The sequence below is a fragment of the Solanum tuberosum genome, unplaced genomic scaffold (assembly GCF_000226075.1).
Source record: "Solanum tuberosum cultivar DM 1-3 516 R44 unplaced genomic scaffold, SolTub_3.0 scf00184, whole genome shotgun sequence".
NCBI lineage: Eukaryota > Viridiplantae > Streptophyta > Magnoliopsida > Solanales > Solanaceae > Solanum > Solanum tuberosum.
Window position 1 is genome coordinate 856319 of NW_006239109.1, and position 23535 is coordinate 879853.

General features: G+C 31.1%; 3 protein-coding genes across 6 annotated transcripts in view; all 3 read right to left on the bottom strand.

The window, feature by feature from the left end:
- The window catches only part of LOC107061978 (patatin-like protein 2), a 7837-nt gene extending 2280 nt beyond the window's left edge, over positions 1-5557 (bottom strand). The window contains exons 1-7 of one of the 2 annotated variants that reach the window (XM_015312077.1): positions 5236-5555; positions 4934-5118; positions 4624-4810; positions 3867-4028; positions 3463-3765; positions 3171-3343; positions 2357-2614 (exon numbers count right to left, since the gene is read on the bottom strand). In XM_015312077.1, the coding sequence (XP_015167563.1) occupies positions 2539-2614; positions 3171-3343; positions 3463-3765; positions 3867-4028; positions 4624-4810; positions 4934-5118; positions 5236-5367 (1218 nt within the window). In that variant the 5' untranslated portion in view covers positions 5368-5555 and the 3' untranslated portion in view covers positions 2357-2538. Of the gene's footprint in view, positions 1-2356; positions 2615-3170; positions 3344-3462; positions 3766-3866; positions 4029-4623; positions 4811-4933; positions 5119-5235 lie in introns of those variants that run through there. The other variant, XM_015312078.1, reaches the window with a different exon arrangement.
- A 2666-nt stretch (positions 5558-8223) lies between these two features.
- Positions 8224-14905, bottom strand: LOC102579557 (patatin-like protein 2). Of its 3 annotated transcripts, none has more exons than XM_015312079.1 (7): positions 14690-14905; positions 14288-14472; positions 13983-14169; positions 13729-13890; positions 13351-13653; positions 13000-13175; positions 8224-8501 (listed from the first exon to the last, which is right to left on the bottom strand). In XM_015312079.1, exons 1-7 carry the CDS (start codon positions 14819-14821, stop codon positions 8423-8425), a joined length of 1224 nt encoding a protein of 407 aa, XP_015167565.1. In that variant the 5' UTR covers positions 14822-14905; the 3' UTR covers positions 8224-8422. The 3 variants fall into 3 exon arrangements, with proteins under 3 accessions (XP_015167565.1, XP_006354913.1, XP_006354914.1); XM_006354851.2 differs by lacking the exons at positions 13000-13175; positions 13351-13653; positions 13729-13890; ... (1 more) ...; positions 14288-14472; positions 14690-14905 and adding exons at positions 8596-8771; positions 8931-9233; positions 9308-9469; ... (1 more) ...; positions 9849-10030; positions 10148-10354; XM_006354852.2 differs by lacking the exon at positions 8224-8501 and adding an exon at positions 12244-12478.
- A 2178-nt stretch (positions 14906-17083) lies between these two features.
- LOC102579885 (sorting and assembly machinery component 50 homolog B-like) lies at positions 17084-22129 on the bottom strand. The gene is made up of 4 exons (XM_006354853.2): positions 21529-22129; positions 18842-19327; positions 17958-18473; positions 17084-17574 (listed from the first exon to the last, which is right to left on the bottom strand). The coding sequence occupies exons 1-4, from the start codon at positions 22015-22017 to the stop codon at positions 17491-17493; spliced, it is 1575 nt and encodes a 524-aa protein (XP_006354915.1). The 5' UTR covers positions 22018-22129; the 3' UTR covers positions 17084-17490.
- Between the last annotated feature and the right edge of the window lie 1406 nt (positions 22130-23535).

Consider the following 23535-nt stretch of genomic DNA (forward strand, 5'->3'; position numbering starts at 1 on the left):
GGATGCAATGCAATATGACACCATGAAATGACATGCCTCAGAATACCAAGTACTCTCTCAACCATATATACATGATACTCCTCGGAAATACATCGAGAGTTCATGACCCATGGGGAACTCGCGAGGTCCATATACCGACACGGACGATCTCCACGTGCCCAAATTATAATCTTAACATCTCACCATCCCCAGCACAAACGATCTCCGTGTTCCCAACTTATACTCAATCTCATGTCAATGCATGTGCAACAATATGATTTCAATAAAAGGGATGATGCATCTCAATCAAATATCAATATGATATGTAATCACCTTAGCTATCACCTATATACAGGTTCAATAAAGAACACAATCACACATAAATAAATCAAGTCAATAATATATCAACTAATGCCCATATGCTTTGGCTATTCTCGTAATTACAATTCGCATTCTATAGTAATAAACTTTCCCTTTATAACACCGGTACTCGTACCAATGCCCGTCACAAATAATTCTCAACACATCACACACAAACAATTAATCACATTGCATTTTATTACCTCTTTTTTAATCATTAGAATTAATCAATGTGGGCAAGTTAACCCATCACCAAGTATCATTACCCCCAAACACATATTACAAGGAAATACATGAATTCCATACACTTAACAAGGGTTTAGAAACCCACTTGCCTCAATCAATCAAGAATTCACTCCGAGACTTGAGTCTTTTCCTTCCGTTGAACTTCCAAATCAATGCAATCTATTCAAGTACATGATCCCAATAAGATTTCAAAACTAACAACACTCAACACTATAATCAAGTTCCTGAACTTCAAGCCTAGGGTTAAGTCCCAATCTTTTTCCAATATCATGAAACTAATGGTATTTATATAATATTATACCCTAACACTTAATTACCTATCTCAATATAGAGAAATTTAAATTATAATATGGTAATTGCATAAAATCTGAAATCGAAACCACTTACGGAACAATACTTAACGTGAAACTAATAGCAGAATGTTGTTGGTGCCTTTATTTTATAATATAATATCCTCCAATCATTGTTCATAATTACTCTATGATTCTCCACTATAACTCGTCAACAGTAACCCATAATTAAATACTTACCCTTAATTTGAAAACAGACAATATTGCAGAAGATCAGTTTTCATACCAACGTATAATAATAATAATTTATTCTTAACAAACCATAGAAAATTTGTATGTTTTAAAAAGAACAATTGGAACTTAATAATATATATATATATATATATATATATATTGATTTCTTATGTAATTAACAAGCAAAAGTTTCCATCCACAGAATTGAGTATACCTGCACTCTCGTTCTTCGTTCAACGCACGCCGCAGGTCAGTTTTCTTTCTGCTCCTCTTTATTTTCTTTTCTAAATTAATTATGTATTAAAAATAATAATTTTTAATAACCTATTATAATATTTCAAACTTGGACCATTATTATTAACAATAAACAAATTACTTGCGAATTAATTAACTATAGTTAAATGACCATTCAAAATTATCAAAAATAATCTTTTCGGGTCCGGGTTATTACATAGTGCCTCGTTGGTTTTAGTATCTGAAGGAGAAGTACTACTTATTCCAAGATTTGTGGGATTTGGCTGGTAGGATTTTTTTGATGCGAGAGTCTGACCTATGCTATTTGTTACTTGATTTGGTTTGGTAGCTTTGGTCACTGTTATGGATAATTTTTGTTTTTCTGTTGTGGTGGCATTTACTCTCTTCACATTTTGGGCTTTTGTATCATTTAATGAGAACTTGTTAACAAGGTTTTTGACGTGGCATGGATGTATGCTGATTTTTGTTTTCCCTGACGTGTCCAACTCTGCTTCCGCAAGGTTTGAGGGTGTACTGTTTATAATAAATGCGATAAGATAAGATAGCTTCTAATTTGTTCTTTACATGGAAACAAGACAACAATTTCTCTCTATTGACAAGGAAATGACATAGACAATGTGCTTCCCCATCATCATTTTATTTTTCATAATCATGAATGGGTTGAAGGAAATATTTGATTATTTAAATCATATTCTAATTAGTTAACTCACTATTTATCAACTACATTTTCAAGCTTCATTTATTAAAAGGAGAAAAAAGTTTATCAACTACATTTTATTTTCTAGTACGCGTTTAAGATGTTTTCAACAAATGTAGCTTTCATATTTTCATATATATATATATTATTTTGATATATGCGTATTGCTTATAAAGTATAATACATACGTGCTAAAGTTATTTTTAATCAAGGGTTTATCATTTGATTCGATTCCCCAAAAATAACATTTGACATATCAAATACATACATTAGATCGATCCACGATAGTCTATTTTTATAAGCATAGATTTTTGTGGCAATTCGTATTAGTCACCATGAAAAATTATATTATAAATACGACAAATTTCACACGAAGAACAGACAATTTATAACAATATACATAAATTTTCACTTATAATATACATTATATTTAAATTTAATTTACTTTCCAGACGTAGGATTTTCTTTATGACTATATTACTCCGAGACATTTTTGATAACTGGCGATCTTGACTCACGCAATCTTCTTTCATAGACTAATAATTTTGCAAACCTATAAAAATAAACAAATATTTTAATGACTCAATTGTTATGACATAGTAATAGTAATGACTAGCTAAAATACATTCATAATACAAAAATATTTTAAATTATTTTGTATGGTTTGATTAATTAATTTTTAATATATTAATTTAGTCACACAAAAGAACAAGGAAGGACTTTTCAAAAACCTTTTTGTTGTCAAATAATAGCGTTGTTTTGTTTTAAAACTTCCTACTCTTTTCTCAAAGAGTCAAAGTAATACTCCTTCTATACCACAAACTACGTGAATTGCTCTATTCTTAATTAAATTAATGTCCTAGTATGAAATAATCCTTAGTAAAAACTAAAAAGTGACCCTCTCTGAACGGAGCCTTATGTGGTGCGAAACTGGATTAGTCAGGCCTTTATGTGGTGCGAATCTGAATTAGTTGGGTTTCAAGATGGGCATCGATTATCAAACATAAATCAAAATAAAATAATCAAAAACTCTTAATTAATATTTACTTAAACGAATATGTTTAAAAAAATACGACAAATAATTTGAAACGGAAGTATTGATGATATACCTCTTAAGGGCTTCTTCATTAGTGCCTCCTTTAGGAATTGGTTCTAAACCTGTTTCCAAATTTACCCTTGAAAGTGGTTTTTTCAATAATTTTTCTCCAATTTCCACTAACCTCTCCAAATTTTCCTTTGTAGCCACATCCACTGAGGCTTCTGTTCCACTTAGTCCATCCTCCTGTTAATTAATTAGGTTCAACAACCAAAAAATAACAAAATACAATAATATATCCAATGTAGTTATATAGTAGAGTCTGGAGAAGTATAGAGAGACTATTTTCGATAGATGATACTTACTTGAATTCGAAGGTAACTATCTTCACTATGAAGAGCTTGAAAAACAACAGAATTATGATAATCAATCATATCAGCACTTGATTGTGTGAATACTTCAAACAATGGTGTGCAACCTTTGTGAAATAACCAATCGACGATACCCCATTTGGCTGCCATGGATGAATTATATTCTTGTTCAAGTTTTGGAGCTCCTGTCCCTATTGATATTACAAGGAAACGACCATAATCCATTGGCTTTATTGGGAAGAAATCTGGGTTTTCCTTCAATATTTCTTTGCTTACTTCTGATATTGCAATTAAACACTGAAAAATAATAGAGTATATGAATTTAATTTTATTGTATCGTCAGTGCATATAAGTTAAATTCTTAGTAGTATATATAAAGTGTTTTAGTACGTACGTACCGGATTATTAGCAGCAACGCCACCATCAATGAGATTATGTTCTATAATATTTCCTTTGTCATCTTCAACTTTGAAATAATGAGCAGGAAGATAAGTAGGAGCTGCTGATGTACTAATACAAATATCGGATAATTTTGCATCATAACGTGCAGATCGTTTCGTCTGCAACAAAAAGTAGGATATGTAAGCAGACCTTACCCCTACCTAATTGTAATAGTCGTCAATCGTCATCATATTATATAGTTAGCTAGCTAGCCAATAAATATATAGTAGTCGTGGCCGGTATACATGAGTGATTATATATGTTGTAAATATTAAGGTTATTTATTGATTATCGAGGACATGCATGACCTTAGGTGGAAGATTAAGGGAGGTTGAGGATTTAGAGTGAAAGGTGATCAATAGGTAGTTGAGCGGTGTCTTGTTTAATTTCCTTATTATTATTATTACTCTCCTACTATATATTCTTCGAATTAACTATTACATGTTGTTTCTTGTGGTTCAGTTATTGTATTGTTGTTGTTGCTGCTACGGCTCTTTTATCCATTATTTTCGATATAACTTAGCTTCTTCATTACTATGTTTCCTTTTCAAAAAACTCTTTTTAATATGTTTCACCTAAGCAAAGGGTCTATTAATTGGAAACAATATCTCTATCTTTATAAAGTAAGAGTAAGATCTACTTATACGTCATCTTGATCATGATCTCGTTATTAAAACTATATGAAAAATGTTGTTAATGTTGGAAAATCTATACCTCATAAGTGGAGAAAATAGTTGGTTGCAACTTCTTGATATCAAAAGTGGGAATAACAACGTTAGTGATAGTATTACTAAGTAAACTATCTTTCAATTTTTCCTTGATGACTTCATGTAGGTATTTCCCATCATATTTTGGTCCTATTAGAGCTTGCACCATCTTCCTCATCGAAGCAAACAAACCACTACATATTTGTAAAAAATTCACCAAAAAAAATAAAAATTAAAACTTTGTTAGTTACATATTACAAATGAAATTAAAAGACAGTATATATAGAGCGATCAATATTGTTAAAATATGTACGTACCATTTATTTTGTGGAAAAATCTTTGGACAATGCTCCAAATAGAATGGAGTAATATCTTTCGCCGCATAAAACGGACGATTATTTTCATCTGGTGCCGTTAGCATTGCCGTCACGAGGCCACCGGTGCTCGTTCCGGCAATGACGTCAAAGTATTCTGCAAGTCTTGCATCTTTTCCATCAAACTCCTTCATGTAAATTTTGAATATTATTTTATGTCACACGTATGCAAAAATTTAAAGATAGTACCACATAAAATCGAACAGAAAGCATAGAGATGTATGCAAGTATAGAGAAAATTAAACCTGAAGTTGAGATTCGAGAAAACTAAGTATGGTAGCTGGAATAATTCCTCGAATACCACCTCCATCGATGCTAAGAACAGTGATGAAATCTCCATAAGTTGGAGGTTGAATTTGAGATGTTTTTCTTTCCATTACTTAATCAAAAGAGGGTATTAAAAAATGCTGTTAAATCAAATAATTTTATGATTTTTTTGAAATTTAATTATCTTATGAAGTAGTTTATTGAACTAGTTTAATTTATGATATTTTTGTTAATGTATAAGGCACTATATATTTATAGGCCATGCTCTTGAGAGACTTGGTGACTTAAAGAGTACAAGATTGACTTATCAAATGAAGAAAATTTCAATAAAAATAATTAAGTAACAAAATTATGGTAAACATGTATTAGTAAAAAGACTGAAGATCAAGAAGAGAAAATTTAACACAATTCTTTTTATTAATTTAGATAATTTTTTATTCAAATTTTGTGTTTATCGAAAAGCTGTATATTTGAAGACTCGATAACTTCAAAAGGATATAATCTAAAAATCATAAATATTAAATTTTGGATCTGACTCTGACGGAATGGACCACATCTATCTAAAACTATGGAGCACTTTGTTCAATTTGATTTCTACCTCGTGAGATTATTTTAAAGTTAATTAATATTTCTTATCGTGAAAGAAATGAGTTAAATTAAGAGAAATGGTCAAATCCAAAAATGAAAAATTATTGACTATGTATGAATCACTTGATCACTTTCTTTCTTGTTCAGTCTATTTTTAAAAAAAAAAATCATATTTTTATTAATTTTAACTTTTCACAAGTCATATTTAACATCACAAAATTAAAGGTCATTTTAATAAATTTTACATATCTTCTGTTTAAAATCACAAAATCTTCTTTAGTTTCTTAAATTATGTACATATAATTAAAACTGGACAAGCAAATTGAAATAGAAAAAATATAAATTTAAGACTCGATAACTTTGAAGAATTATAACCCAAAACTCGTAAACTTTAAATTTTGAATCCACCCGCGAAGTGGACCACATTCACCTATCTATATGGAGCACTTTGTTAGATTTAATTTCAGCCTTGTAATATTATTTGAGAGTTAATTAATACTTTTCTTATCGTGAAAGAAATAGTTATAGTTACATTGAGAGAAATGATCAATTTTTTCAAAAAGAATTATTTATTCTTGCATACAACAATGGAACTAGTCTATGGTACTTCTATCATTGGAGATGAATTTTTCAAAGATTATTTAATTAGTTAAATTGGGAAGTTTGGCATAATTATACTGTTTAAAAGTAGAAAAAAATGGTCGTTGATGTCATGCTGACACAGCATAGTTGCCTGTGCTGATGTCAGCGGCCAGAAAAAATGTAGAAAATATTTATGTTGGGATCAAAGTAAGTGAGCATTTTAAGGTAAATACTTTGCTTTTTATTATCATCATTTTCATTTTAATTAGAGGTATCAAATAAGCGGATTAAATTGAATTTAAGAAGATAAAAATAATATATTATTTGATTGTCAATTATATATATATTAGAATACTTATATACATAGACATTTGTATTATTATATAACCACAAGTTGAACTATTGATCTGTGAATACAATTATATTTGAATACATAAGTACTTGTCAAATTTAAAAAAGTTGATTAGGGAATTCAAGTATAGTTGGATACATCAATACTATATTGTTGTCCTTTTCAAAATTTTATTTAGAAGATTACTTATACAATTTGATACCCATAAATTGTATCTTTTTTACTCGTTTGTCTAATGTATCCATACTTATACAATTTGATACCCACAAATTGTATCTTGTTTGCTCGTTTGTCTAATGTATCCATATTTTTGCTTAACAACAGTGTTGAAATATATCTATATTTATTTACATAGATACTTGTATTGTTATATAAGCACAAGTTGAAATGTTGATTTGCAAATACAGTTATATCTAGATAGATAAGTGCTATATTCAAGATAAAAAATTGATTAGAAAATACAAGTATAGTTATATCCAACGTATTCATTTTTGTGTTTAACAACAATGTATTCATTGTATTCTATATTGGTGTATTCATTTTTTGTTTAACAACTAGTGTATCTATTGCCATGTAGTTCACCTATTCAAAATCGAAATACTTAACCTTCATTCACAAATTCAACAATTTGCTTACATACAATAACTTGAATTAACAAAAAAAATTATTAATACCTTTACGACGCCAGAATAAGAAATATGGAGACAACAAGAAAATTGAGTATGATGTAGTACAACTTTTGTTAGACTGATAAAGAATATGATCTGATATGTCTTTAAATAAGTACGTAATTTTTAGTTATAAAGTTAATTATGGGAAGTTGCTCATTGTATGGAAGTAATGTAAGGATAGTGGGTTATATTTAGAGTCAATTCTTTATTTAGTTTGTTGTACTTAAAGATGTGTTAATGTATAAATAAATAAATAAAAAACTATACAAAAATACAGCGAAAAGTGATATAAATTGTAATCATTTATCGTAAATAACATATTTATAGTTATTGATATTCATTAACCCTATAAATATAGTTATTTTTGTAAGTTGCTCTTATGTTAACAAATATGTAGATTATTAATCCACTCAAAAATTAATTGTGCTGAAATGGGCTAAAATGTGAATCATTATACAATTCATCCAATTCCTACTAAATTTTAATTATGTTGTTTGTTCTTTTATAATTTTTTAGCATCTTATAAAAAATATTATTTTATTATAATGATATATAACATATTAACTATATATATATATATAGGAGATCAGTAATTCACTCAAACTTGGACGGATAATATCTTTATTGACTATATTTTCCGTCTTTGACTTTTGACTTTGTTTTAAACAAAGTTAAAGCAGAAAATAAAGAATGCTATGAATAAGACATTAGTTTTGTACTAAGAATTACGTAGATATCAAATAACATATATTATAAATATTGAATGATGATGATCAATACACTTTTACACTAGTACGTAATAATACTACAATTAAATAAATCGAATTTCATAAAGAACTACCCTGCCTATACCTAATATTAGTTTCAAAATTGAAAATTTCATCAGAAATATAGCTAGAAAATTTATACTAACAACAAATATTACTTAAACTCAATAATAAGATTTTTCTATTTTTCTTAATGACTTATGAATTACTTCGAGGCTTTCTTGACAATAAGTGGCGACCTTGATTCACGAAGTCTTCTTTCATTGACCAATAATGTTGCAAACCTATCACAAAATTAAATATTTTTATTAACTTATGAGTCACATCATAAATACGATAGATAATTTATGACGAGATTAAAATTATGATGATATATACCTCTTAAGAGCTTCCTCATTAGTGCCTCCTTTAGGAATTGGTTCTGACAAACCTGTTTCCAAATTTACCCTTGAAAGTGGTTTTTTCAATAAATTTTCTCCAATTTCCACTAACCTCTCCAAATTTTCTTTTGTAGCCACATCTACTGAGGCTTCTGTTCCACTCAGTTCATCCTCCTGTTAATTACAACCAAAATAATTATTAATCAAATATTACACATCAAACTCCTTCTTAATTCCATCTACTATACTCGTATTATCAAGGTCTTCTGAGTAAATATGTAATATATACGTTCATAAAGATGATGTCACACTAGATGTCCTGCTTTAACTTACTTGAATTCGAAGGTAACTATCTTCACTACGAAGAGCTTGAAAAACAACGGAATTATGATAATCAACCATATCAGCACTTGATTGAGTGAATACTTCTATTAATGGATTAGAACCTTTGTGCAATAACCACTCAACAATCCCCCATTTGGCTGCCATGGATGAATTATATTTTTGTTCATATTTTGCAGCTCCTGTCCCTAATGATATTACAAGAAAACGACCATATTCCATCGGTTTTATTGGGTAGAAATCCGGATTGTTCTTGAAAATTTCTTTGCTTACTTCCGATATTGCAATCAAACCCTGAAATATAATATTGTATCGTCAGTATATATAAGTTAAATTCTTAATATTAATAAAATGTTTTTAGTACGTACCGGATTATTAGCAACAACACCACCATCAATGAGATGATGTTCTCTAACATTGTTTTTGCCATCTTCAACTTTGAAATAATGAGCTGGAAGATAAGTAGGAGCTGCTGATGTACCAATACAAATATCCGACAATTTTGCATCATAACATGCTGCTCGTTTCGTCTACAACAACAATAACATACTCAGTATATTTAGTTTCATAGAGTATGAAAATGATTGAACGTAAGCAGATCGTAATAAATTATAGTCATCGTCAAATTAATATATATGTACCTCATAAGTGGAGAAAATGGTTGGTTGCAACTTTTTGATATCAAAAGTTGGAATAACAACGTTAGTAATAGTATTACTAAGACGAGTGTCTTTCAATTTTTCCTTTACGACTTCATGTAGGTATTTTCCATCATATTTTGATCCTATTAGAGTTTGCACAATATTCCTAATTGGAGCAAATAAGCCACTGCATGTTTGTAAATTCAACAAAATTTTAATATTTGTTTAGACTTAGATCATCACTAAAAAAATTTATATATATGCATACCTCTTTTGTGGAAATATTTTTGGACAATGCTCTAAATAGAACGGTGTAATATCCTTAGCAGCATAAAGTGGACGATTATTTTCATCTGGAGCCGTTAGCATGGCCGTTACAAGGCCACCGGTGCTCGTTCCAGCCATCACATCAAAATAATCTGCAAGTCTTGCATCGCTTCCATCCAATTCCTGAAAATTTAATACGATTCAGGGTTCAGGATTTAGTGTTTAGTAATAACTACAGTATTAGCTAGCTAGGAACATATATAATATGTACGTGTACATATATATAAAAGAAAATTTGACCTGAAGTTGCGATTCAAGAAAACTCAAGATGGTAGCTGGAATAATTCCTCGAATACCACCTCCATCGATGCTAAGAACAGTGATTAAATCTCCATAAGTTGGAGGTTGAATTTGAGATGTTTTTCTCTCCATTTATAATTAACTGATAGTATAATCAAAAGAGTGTAACAAAGTTTGGACAAATAGATATGTTAAATTTATGAATTGTGTGTGTTATGAGAACATTTTAGAAAAGGGACACATAACTTAATTTATAGGCCTCACTTACCTCACCCTTGAGAGACTTGGTCTTATATCATCATGATGACTTAATGGGTCAAAGATTGACTTATAAAACGAAGAAATTTTCAATAAAATTTTTTTAATGAAAGTTCTGGGAAAATATGTAAGCAATAAATAATAAGACTAGAAAGTAGGTTTTAGTCATTAAATTGGACTCAGAACAACAATAAACATTTGAATTTTTTGTAGTCATTAATTTTTTTGGTTATTATATGGACCACTTCAAAAGGTTTGATTTTTCTAGAGATTTCTTTTTTTGTTTTTGTTTTCACTCGGTTGGTATTCGATACTCACTCATTAAGTCTATTTAAATTGATCGTACAGAGGCAATTAAGATACATATTCAATGTACCTATATAAAATTTAATGGCAATGATAGAAAAGGAGAAAAGGAAATTCAAAATTGGGAGGACAATTTTGAAAAATGAACCAAGCAAATAAAGAAAAATATTTTATTTAACGCAAGAGAGGACACAAGGGTGACCCCATTTAGAAACAATAAGACAATTGTGAGATTTAAACCTTCGAGATTAATTCAAAAAAAAGAAAGGGGGAGGAGGAGGGATGAATTTCTCGATGAAACCCTGACTTTATTTTGTAAAAGTACACCTAATAATTGGTGACGGAGTCAGAATTTTCAATAAGGGGTTCAAAATCTGAAGAAATAGACACACGAAGTAGTTGAAGGGGGGTTTGACATCTAATATATATCTAAAATATTATTTTAATCGTATATAAATAATATAATTTTCCGTCAAAGGGGGTTTGGATGACCCGTGGCTCCGCCACTGCTTATTGCATAATATTATTCACCGAGGTTAGATGCACGCATATATTTGAGTAATTTTAAAATAATATAGTATATTATTTTTTATATTTCTTTTTATGAAAAGGAAAGAAGCATTTCTACATGTTTTATTTCGTTCGAAAATATTTACATAAGGACTAGTTTGTAGTTACTTAAATATAGTACGTACTAAATTTGGTGTTAGGTATTTATATTTCTAAATACTCCCTCAATTTATTTTTATTTATCATATTTTAACTTGGCACACTTGCTAAGAAAATATATATTTTACTAAACTATCCCCTATTAAATGATGTCTTAGAAAATGATTTGGAAAATAAACATTTAGTACTGAGGGTAAAATATCGAAAAAAATAATTATCTTTTCTTGACATGTCAAAAATGACGAGCAAAATGAAAATTTATTTTAGGAATAAACAACAAGTAAAAGTGAACGGAGAGAGTAATTTCTAAAAATATTTTGTCAATATCTGATATTTCAAATTTATAATTAATCAATCACGAAAAATCGTGTTATAATACATTTCTCAAGCAAGTCAAGTAGAAAATAGAGAAACTATTTTAATTTATTTATTTTTAACTAGAACGTGTCGAGAACGAGCTATTTATTTTTACTTAAGTCCTTGAGTAGAGTTGGCACAAAAAAATGACTTTGTGTTACAATCATCATAATTTGTGTCAAAATCACTAAATTTATCGAATTCACAACTTCAATGATAAATTCACTTTTAGTTTTGGTTATTATATATAGTGACATACTCAATGTTTTCTGTCGAGACCCAAAATGTGTGGGACAAACAAGAAAAAGCTTTACATGCATGATCCGAAAGTATATATTATAAATATGATCTTTTTATTAGATTTGTCAAATAAGCGCATTTGAGTTGATTAAGACATATTAGTTTTGTACTAATCACCTAGATATCATCAAAGAACTGATAATTTACATAAATATTATATTATATGGAATGATATTGAATGAATACACTTTTACACTAGTATAACAAGTAAGTAAATCAAATTTCAACAAATATACCTAATATTCCCTCAAAAATTGGAAATTTCATTGAGAACATAGCTAGCTAGGAAATTTATATATACTGACAATATATATTACTTAAACAACTCAATTCTTATAGTATGTACGATTTTTTTTACGACTATATTATTTAGAGGCTTTCTTGATAAGTGGTGATCTTGATTCACGAAGTCTTCTTTCATTTACCAATAATGTTGCAAACCTATCACAAAATTAAAGATTTTCATGAGTTAACTTATGACATAACAATGTATATTCTAACAATTTAGACAATATAATAGTAAAGACTAGCTAAGATGCATTAATGATAAAAAATAATATTTTAGATCAATTATATTAATATAAACATGTTACTCATAAAAGAACAAGGCAGCACTTTTCAAACACCTTTTTGTTGTCAAATAAGTGACAACGTAATTTTGTTTTAAAATGTTTGGCATACTTCCTACTCTTTTCTCAAAGAGTCAAAGTAATAATCCTCATCAAATTATCTGTTATGATTTTTAAAAATAGTTATCTCAAATTATTTATTATTTTAAAATTTTAATATAATATTATCTACATAATAAATGTTACGAAAGACTACAATCACATTAATAGAATAAATATTTAATGATGAGAGATTGTATATTAAGATAGAAATAATCGTAAAGTAATTATCTCTCAAATACGATAAATAATTTGTGACGGAGATAGTATCAAATTAAAATTATGATGAGATACCTCTTAAGGGCTTCCTCATTAGTGCCTCCTTTAGGAATTGGTTCTGTCAAACCTGTTTCCAAATTTACCCTTGAAAGTGGTTTTTTCAATAATTTTTCTCCAATTTCCACTAACCTCTCCAAATTTTTCTTTGTAGCCACATCTACTGAGGCTTCTGTTCCAATTAGTTCATCCTCCTGTTAATTAGGTTCAACAACCAAAAAAAAAAAAATTATTAATCAAGCATTATACAAATCAAAATTCTTTCATCTATCCTACTCGTATTATTAAGGTCTTCCGAGTATATATATATACATATATATGTGACATATAACACGTTCATCAAGACGTACGTCCTATTTTAATACTTACTTGAATTCGAAGGTAACTATTTTCACTACGAAGAGCTTGAAAAACAACAGAATTATGGTAATCAACCATATCAGCACTTGATTGAGTGAATACTTCTACTAATGGTGTAGATCCTTTGTGAAATAACCAATCTACAATCCCCCATTTGGCTCCCATCAATGAATTATATTTTTGTTCACATTTTGCAGCTCCTGTCCCTAATGATATTACAAGGAAACGACCATAATCCATTGGCTTTATTGGGAAGAAGTCTGGATTGTTCTTGAAAATCTCTTTGCTTACTTCCGATATTGCAATCAAACCCTAGAGAAAAAAAAAATCGTCAGTACATATAAGTTAAATTATTAATATTAATAAAGTGTTTTAGTACGTACATACCGGATTATTAGCAGCAACGCCACCATCAATGAGATTATGTTCTTTAACATTGCCTTTGCCATCTTCAACTTTGAAATAATGAGCTGGAAGATAAGTTGGAGCTGCCGATGTACTTATACAAATATCAGACAATTTTGCATCACAACATGTTGATCGTTTTGTCTGCATCAACAATAATATATTCAGTATATATATAATTTCACAATTGGATTCTGAAAATGGTAGAATGTACGTTTAAAATGGGAAATATATACCTCATAAGTGGAGAAAATGGTTGGTTGCAACTTTTTGATATCAAAAGTTGGAATAACAACATTAGTAATAGTATTACTAATGCAAGTATCTTTCAATTTTTCCTTTACGACTTTATGTAGGTATTTGCCATCATATTTTGGTCCTATTAGAGCTTGCACCATCTTTCCAATTGGAGCAAACAAACCACTACATATTTATAAAAAATTCAACCAAAAAAAATTAAAATTTGGTTAGTTATATAGTACAAATGAAATTAAAAGACGGTATATATAGAGCAATCAAAATTGTTAAAATATGTATGTACCATTTCTTTTGTGGAAATATTTTTGGACAATGCTCTAAATAGAACGGTGTAATATCTTTAGCAGCATAAAGTGGACGATGATTTTCATCTGGAGATGTTAGCATGGCCGTAACAAGGCCACCGGTGCTCGTTCCAGCAATAACATCAAAGTAATCTGCAAGTGTTGCATCTTTTCCATCCAACTCCTACAAATTTTATTTGACATGCATGCAAAAGTTAAAAGTCATAAAAAGAGCGCGTGCGTGAATGCATGTATTAATAAGCTATGATAAACTTAGTAAACAAGTAGTAGCATATTAATTGTTACATAGACAACACTAGGTTGTGAGGCCTTTAATTTCCAAAGAAATATTTCTATTATTAACTGACGGATCGCGATCATTATATGTATATATAATTTACCTGAAGTTGCAATTCAAGAAAACTGAGGATGGTAGCTGGAATAATTCCTCGAATGCCACCTCCATCAATACTAAGAATAGTAATGAAATCTCCATAAGTTGGAGGTTGGATTTGAGATGTTTTTCTCTCCATTTGTAATGATTTAATTAATAATCAAAAGAAGGTAAGAAAACTTTATTCTAAATGAATAATGAAATGTGTGTACGTATTATGAGAATATTGTTGAACTAGTTTATTTATGATATCCTTTGCAATGTACAAGGGAACTTATTTATAGATCCCTTGATGAGTCAAAGATTGACTTATCAAATGAAGAAAATTCTGGTTAATTATATTATATATAATAAGTACAAAGTATCATGAACTAAAAATGAAATTTAACACGTTAGAAAATGGGTGTTTAATTTATTCATCAATTAAAAAAAAATGGTTTCAGATCAGAACAACAAATAAAAAAATGGAGTATTTGATTTGTCTTGCGGTGAATATATTTCAGGTTCAGCACGCAAGTTAAAGCCGCCAGCGAAAAGTATTACTCCATTTTACTTGTACTCGTAAAGTTGAGCTCAGAGGATGTATCATTTAAGCCACCCTGTTGGTTATGTAAGGAAGTTTTCTGTATTGTTTTGTGTATTTTGGTTATTGTACTATTTTGTTATAATTAATAGATTTTTTTCAAAATGTATTATGATGTTTATCCTAGTAGTATTATATTTGTCATGGCTTCTTTACTCTATCATTTCATTTTTCGAGCTGCTTTGAATTGTTTTACTTTAAATCGAGATTTATCGAAAATATTATCTTTGTCTCCCAAATATAGAGGTGAGTCAAATACATACAACCTTAGATAGACTCTACTTATAGAATTAAACTGGATATGTAGTTGTTTTTTAAAAAAAAACATTAATCTAGCGTTTGGCTCCAAGTTCCCAACAAATATTCTTGGCAAATAATATTTGGGCCAAATTTTTGGTGAAATTACACCATGTGTTTGGCCCCAAGTTTTTCCAAGAATATTTGAATATTTTAAAAAATATGATTTATACCCATAAGTTCTAAAACCATTAAAAATATCCATAAATTTGTAGTATCTATTTATAGTGAATATGTTCAGTTAAAAAATAACCTTACAACATAATTGATAGCAATCAACAACAAAAAAATAACAATATATACAAGAGCAATACATTAATCGCATATTCAAACTTGTCATTGATTCAGTTATAATTATAACCCATTAAAACGAATTGTTCTTTTTTTTCAATTTTATCGTTCAAATTAGAACTCAAACTTAACTTTTCCGGAAAAAGTAGTAACAAATATTAATTGGACTTAATAAATAATGGGTATTTTTATAAAATATAAAAGTTTGGAGTAATTTTTGAATTTTGTAAAATTCTAAAATATTAGAACTTGGCCCAAATACTAATTTTTTCTAGTATTTGAGAACTTGGGATACTTGGCAAATATATTTGCCAAGTTCTATGACCAAACACCACTTTTCAAGTTTTCCACCAAATTTTTTCTCAAGTATTCTTGGAGCCAAACGGGACCTAGAGATTTTTTTAAAATTAAAGATATATGTAGTTGGTATTGTTATTGTATTTAAGAATTATAATCCAAGACTCAATAACTTCAAAGAGCTATTTAAAACTCGTAAATTTAAAATCCTGAATCCGTCTCTAACAAAGCATCACAACTTTCTAACTATGGAACACGTTAGTAGACTTGATTTCAACCTTGTGCGATTATTTGAGAGTTAATTAATTTTATTTCTTATCGTGAAAGAAAAGAGTTGAACCGAGAGAAATGGTCAAATTGAAAAAGGGAAAAAAGAAATAGATATTACTTTCTTGTTGCATACAACAAGAGAACTAGTCTATGGTACTCTCATCATTGAAAATGAATGTTTCTAGACTATTTAATTGGTTGAATAGAAAGTTTGGCATAATTTTACAATTCAACGTCGAACAAATAAGTTTACAATTCAACGTCGAAACTGAAAAATTGTATGTCCACAGTAATAACATTAAAGATGTGTCATCTTATAGTAGTTCATAGAGGTACTATTGCAAACACTGATTTTCCTACTAAAAGAGTAAAAAATGTTTTTTTATTTCCAATTAAAAGAATAAAAATGAGGAATATAACTTCCCCATAAAAGTAGAAAACAAACAAGTTTCATGACATTCCAAGTTCTTTTAACTCCTCCCTACCCACCTGCCACTCTCCACTCCCGTAAGATTTTGCTAGATTACATATACTATTTGATTATTTTCTTACATAATTATCTAACACTTATTTTTAAGTAAAAAACTTACTTGCTTCTCGAGAAACCATTTTCCTTCATACAAACACACTTAAATTCAAAGGGGTTAAAGTAGATAACCATCATTTCCAAAAGGTCTCTTTAAGGACTCCTACAAGCGAATCATAACTCGTAAAGGTCGCCCGTTAAAGAAATTTTAATGGTCCTCTGTATTGAGTGAGCCTCTTGATACAAGGGTATAGCACATCAAAAACATCAATTTCAAAGGTGAACTCCCAGAATAAGAAATGAATCACCAATAACAAACGGGGAATTTTGGGGCAGCGGATTGAAAATCAACGTATTGAATGTATGCTAATACTTGCCACCAATTATTTGCCTGTAACAGTGGATTGAAAAATTGTCCAGAGTTTGAAACTGAAGTGCACTTGTTGGGGCCGCCTAAATTTGCATCTCATACAAAACAGAGAAACGGGGGAAGGAAATCATGCCGTATCAATTCACTGGGAACAGAACATGCAATGTTGAGCTTCTAGAAAGATGAGGAGAAGCTGAACTGCACACCAGTCTTCCCTCGGTCATGCTCTTGCTGCTTCAGTATATAGCAGTAATTAACCTGGTGATGGAATCAAATAGTCAGAAATGCCCAGGAAACTCATATGCATTTTTCAAAAAAAAAAAAAGTTGCGTCCACTATCATCATGTAATTTCGACATTTATCAAACTACATGTATGTTTCTGAACGTCTGATTAGAAAATCATTGAGCCAAAGGAAAAAAGCATAGAGACCGCCAGCCATGCTTCAGTGGAGAAAGGCACAAATGAACAAATAAAAAGCATATAGGTGCATTACAAGGAAAGGAACTTTTATTGCATGGGTAGAAAAATTAGAAGAAAGTTCAGAAACATATATGGCGAAGAAGAAATTTTTGCATCTGAGAACAACTTTTATAGCGAAGAAGAAAAATCCACAAGCAGATATTAACATGGATTACTTACCTCCATTCGGAAGAGCTTGGTCGGTACAATGACACCAAATCCGGCCGACGCTCGGAATGATTCTTTGAATTTCTGTAAAGATAGATCTTTATACGCATTTTCCGTCAATTTATTCAGGCTTCCGGTACAAGCAAAAGCATGGCCATGAATCCCAGCTTCTCTCAATACCCGCAGTGGTAGATCAAAAGAAAGGTCTGCAAAAGCAGTAACCGCAAGGTCTCCTCCCACGAAATCCATTGCAGAAGATGCATCAGAGCTCTCATCAGTGGAATTTTCTGTAACTTGCCTTCTAGGTTCAGCAGGGCCCAATCCCCTGGTCTTAAAGCCCAACAAAGATGATGGGCCACCCAGTGCACAAACTGGAGAAGAATTACCACCCAGGAAAAATTTCTCAGGTAAATAGGTGGGATGACTTAAGAACCCACTTCCCCATGGAACAGTTACACCAGCGGAAATTCCAATGTTGAAAGCAGCATTATAAAATCCCAGAGGTAAAGCATAGCGGAAGTCCAACTCCTGTTCAGAAATCCATAAGTTCTGTTATACTGTGATTTTGATATTTCAGAAGCATATATAGGTTCAGAATCAGACTGTCATATTGGCGGGAAATATATGGCTATGGTATGAATAGTTACCAGGCAAGATAGCCAGAACGAGTGAGTTACAGATTACATCTAAAACAATAAAACAGAACGGGTAGAAGGAAAACTGCAGTTAAATCTAACTGCTCAACATCAATATAAACCTGGATATCACACTACTGACAGAAGTTCAAAAAACAACTTAAAGAGGTTTCAGCCACAGAGACGGCAAAATCTACTTTTGGGAGGAAAAAAGGGAAAAAGGGATGAAAGACATAAAATAAGAAAGTGAACTGTACGAACCTGACGGAGAAAGCGTAACCCCCGATGATCTGGTAAGACGCCACCAATTTGAGAAGACGACAGAAAGGCATATCCTCGGGTTGGTCTTAAAGGAGAATTTCTCCTATCAATTTTGAATGTATACTTCAGAGCCGAAATTAAGCTATGCCCAAGCTGTCTCCTCACTGCTCTTGATGACATTTGAGATGGGTCAGCCAAGGTTCGCCAAGCGAGACTGTAGGACAAATCATGCCTTCTGGATGACAGTAGGCCAAGAGAAAGTCCCAACGCTCGTTCTTTATATGAGGAGAACTTCAGCCAATCTTGGGAAAGAAGAAATAATCGAGCTGTCACAGGGGTGATCAATTTTTTGAATCTGGGGAGAGACACACCAGCACTGACCTCTGAAGTCAGGTCCAAGCCATAGGCCAAAGACCCATCCCATATATCCCCATAACCAAACAAGTTTTTCAGCTTCAAGGAACCTTCAAGTGACCAAGCTCTAGCCTACAGAAGCAAATTAAAGTTATAATCAAAATCCAAGGAAAAAACAGCAAATAATGTAAGCATGTTGCTTCTATAAATCCGAAGCACATTTACAGCACCACGTGACAGAACCCAATATTTTGTTCACCAATAGCAGGGTAACAAAGTATGGTCTATGCTAGTTCTTAGTTACACATGCAAACTGAAGTGAAGTTTTTCCCTAAATAGCACATAGTGTCACACTCAACTATGTATCCACATCCTCAACAGTCGTTGCAATTAGCTAGCCCCAATGACATACTGCCAATCTTCTCTTCTTTTCCTAATTTATCTTTAAACACAGCTGAAGACAAGCTTAAAGACTCCAGGCGTATTATCTTTTTCCAACTTAAAGCCGTAACTTTTACTTCTATATAGATGACATTCACAACAAATATCATACTTTTAACACCACGCTCAAGTGTGTTTGCATTATGTAGCCAGTGCAAGGTGAACTTCAGTACTAGCTTTGCATTTTCTTCACCCCTTTGGAGTATGCTACCTTTCATTCTGTTAATGGATAAATCCACCTAATATAACTATGGCTTAACTATTTTCCACAACAATTTCTTCTAGATATTTTAGCGATATTTTCCCAGTGTAATACCACTATACCAGGTGAATGAAATATCTTTAATACACCCCAATTCTTATGAGATTCTCACTCTTTTTTTTCTCCTTTTTTGTGATTGACATACTTCTCATTTTAGATGTCCTAAAATAGTTAACTAAACATTTAAATCTTGAACTTTTGATGTGATGCTTTGTCTATCATATTAACTCTTCAGCTATCACTTATTTTTTTCTTTTCACTATCACAACTATAAATTATATAAATCAAGTTGTTTATAAAAATAAACTAGTCAAGTTAACATCTTACACTCCTTGACCAGTTAAAATAAGTCATATAGAATGGCTTTGAGGGAATTTAAAACTAGTCTCTTCCAAGTTAACTTTATTGGAAGAGGATCTGTGAGGACATATAAAAAAATGTAGTAACAGCTTTGACCAAACACAAGGAGATATAGTTGTGGTACCAGAAATGCAAAAGTGACCAGCAGAACATTATTAGGAGAGATCTCTGAGGACATCTATAACATAATATAACGGATTTGACCAAACACATGGAGCTATAGTTGTGATACCAGAAATGAAAAGGTAGAAGGCTATTTCAGAGGGTGCTCCAACTAATGATTTTGTTTTAACTTGCACTTATTTAGAAAAAAGAATCACAATCAATAGTATTTGAAAATAAAGGTGCACTTAGTCTCAGACTACATCCTCACCAAAACAAGGGATTAGACACACATAAGGACTACAAAATCATACTAGGCCACACCCTAGTCACCTGAGGGTCGTAGATGTGAAGCGAAAGAGTTAGAAGAGCTACATGGAGCCAAAAATTTGGTGGCAAAAGCTATTATTCAGAAACCAAATAGAATTCATGACAAGGATGAATGAAGGAGGATGTGACTTAGAAGCCAATGTAGTCAGAAAAGTAGCAAATGAAGTTCTAGGTATTTTTAATGCCTAGGATTTCAACCATAAACATAAGGAGATGCAAAGAGTGATTAAAGCAAAACGAGAGTATAGTAAGTCGCCAACAGCAGACTAGGAGGTCTTCAAGAGTATAAGAAGGCAAAGAGAGAAGCCAAGGGGGTCATTAGTGCAGACGGGAAACACCTTGGACAATGTGTACTAAAACTTACGCATGTAGAAAATGGAGAACGAAATGTATGTCAGTTTTTCTTTTAGATGGAGAATGTATAAGTCAGTTTTCTCAGAGAGAAAAGGGGTAACAATCTGAACCTAGTTAATTTGTTATAAAAAAAACAATTAGCAACAAGTTCTGATTGAACATAGGGAGATCAGAGATAGAATTGAGACACTAATGTGAGGATGATTTTGCAAATCTCCATACATCCATGACTGACAACCTTTGCGAATTGTTGGTTTGGCAATTCGAATTCGCAAACATTGAATTGGAAATACTACTAAAAACTTGTCACCTAAAATGCAGAATCTTTTCCTGAATTATCCATAGTAGTGCAAGCAATTAAATGTCTAAGTTTCAATATTTCCTCATTCACACATCAATCAACTGAGCAGAGCTTGAGTTAATTTAAGCGTATAATCAAACATAACGCATCAAACTCTAAAGAACACAGTAATTGATAGTTTACCTCAGGCTTGGAGAAAACTCCAACACTTCCAGTAAGTGGATTTTCACTCTCGACAATCTCAACAACCACATTTGTAGTCCCAGGCAGCTCCGGTGGACCAGAATCCAGAGTAATTTTAACGGAATCGAAAATATCAAGCTGTTGAAGTCTCGCATTTGCAATACTGGCAGCCTTAAGCAACTCCTGAAGAGTTGTTGCATTTTTTAGGGCTTCCATTTCGGCCTCAATAAGTGATTCCTTAGTCTTCGTATTCCCTTGGATAATCACATCATGGACTCTTATAGGCACTCTCTCAGACGACAGCCGCCGGAATAAATTCTCCATTTTAGCCCTATCGGAACGCACTCGAGATTCTTCAGTTACTGGCCTTCGCTCTCGCTCTTCTTCTTCTTCATCATCTTCATCGATTTCGTCGTAATCGTCTTCTTCCTCATCGTCTTCGTCGGGGATTGGGGGATTGGAGATCGGCTCTTTGCTTGAGGAAGCCATACAGGGTTGCAAAGGGGAAACGGTTTTTTTAATGTAAAAGAGAAGACTTGAAGGAAAAAGGGAATAAAATTAGAGGGGAAAAGCAAAATGGTGTGGGGTTTTGCAAATTCTTTGGGTTTTTACACTCATGTATGTGCCCATTGTTTTAAAATTTTGTAATATAGCAAAATAAATAAAATGCTTAATACATCGATAATTATTTAAATTTCTTGATAAAAATTATTTAAATATTTGAATTTTAATATATTATAATTAAGCATTTGAATATATAATAAAATATTTTTATTAAATACTTTCTGATTAAATCATGAGAAAGATTTTTGAAGTGGATCTTATTTATTTTCGTTAAGATTAAGATTTAAGATGAATCTAAAGCACATATGAATAATTAAAATATTTCTCTAGATTTAAATAATGAATAATTAATAATGTTTGTTTTTCAACATCTAAATAAACATAATTTATTTGTTCTCAAATATAATAAACATACCATTCAAATACATAAAACAAAGTAATTAAATATTTAAAATAAATGAATAGGATATATGTTTGCTGGCGAAGATGATTATGGTGATGATGATGATAGTTGTATTAATGGAGGTGGTTGGTGTTTTATTTAAAAATGATAATTAGACTGATTTAAGAGTCGCCACTTAATTTTACTAAAACTGTTGTTTTCAAAAGACTAAAACAGAAAATCTAATGAAAACTTAAAAGGGGTTCGGGATTCTTATTAGCATTTCGGGAAGGGATTGAAAGCACCCGAAATGCTCGCTAATACGCAGTTATCTGATAATTAATTATTTGGCTAAAATAATTTAACTTAACTTAACTTGCAAAATTGAACTATTTTATAGTTAGAACTATTTTAAAGGGGAAATGTTTAAATATCATCTAAGTGAGCTATCTTGCAAAATTATTTCTTTAAATCTTGTTAAGAGATGACTGATTTCGTTAATTTTTTAAAGCAAAATGGACGTCTTTCGGAGATTTGAATTGTTGATCTTAAGATTAATGGCAAATATTAACAAGTAAATAAACATGATAAAACAAAGAGCTAGGGAAAGGGATTTGGCCCAAATCTGGTTTTCTGTCCGCCGGGGCCAGCATTTGGGCCTATTTTCATTCGGGTCTTCGGCCCATTTGAGTCACCTGCACCTGTCCTATACTAACATAAAGAAATTTTTTTTTTCTTTTTTTTCTTTGGGCCTTAGGCCCAATTTTTCACCTGTCATAAATTCTAATAAAATAATAAACATAATGACTAAATAGGCTTAGGCCCAATAATAACAAAATACAATTTTTTTGCATAAAGAGTGGGCCTTTGGCCCAATCTTTTCAATTCTCCTCTGCTTTCACATTTTTTCAACTTCGGGACCTGTACGTCAATTTTCAATGGTCGGTTGACTCGATAAAGGAGTTTGAGCCTTCATGGTTCTCCCGAAATGCAAAGGGGAGGCGATAGGAGTTCATAATGAACTCGGACAGATTTCACATGCGATAAAATGATGATAAAAA

What these genes read in the sequence shown, in the direction of transcription:
- LOC102579557 (XM_015312079.1), bottom strand. Translation starts at nt 14,821, where the DNA reads ATGGAGAGAAAAACATCTCAAATCCAACCTCCAACTTATGGAGATTTC. An exon ending in TTCTTGAATTGCAACTTCAG is followed by an intron (nt 14,473 to 14,689) that starts GTAAATTATATA and finishes TAAAATTTGTAG; the next exon opens with GAGTTGGATGGAAAAGATGC. An exon ending in ATATTTCCACAAAAGAAATG is followed by an intron (nt 14,170 to 14,287) that starts GTACATACATAT and finishes ATAAATATGTAG; the next exon opens with TGGTTTGTTTGCTCCAATTG.
- LOC102579885 (XM_006354853.2), bottom strand. Translation starts at nt 22,017, where the DNA reads ATGGCTTCCTCAAGCAAAGAGCCGATCTCCAATCCCCCAATCCCCGAC. An exon ending in GAGTTTTCTCCAAGCCTGAG is followed by an intron (nt 19,328 to 21,528) that starts GTAAACTATCAA and finishes TTGCTTCTGTAG; the next exon opens with GCTAGAGCTTGGTCACTTGA. An exon ending in GGTTACGCTTTCTCCGTCAG is followed by an intron (nt 18,474 to 18,841) that starts GTTCGTACAGTT and finishes ATTTCTGAACAG; the next exon opens with GAGTTGGACTTCCGCTATGC.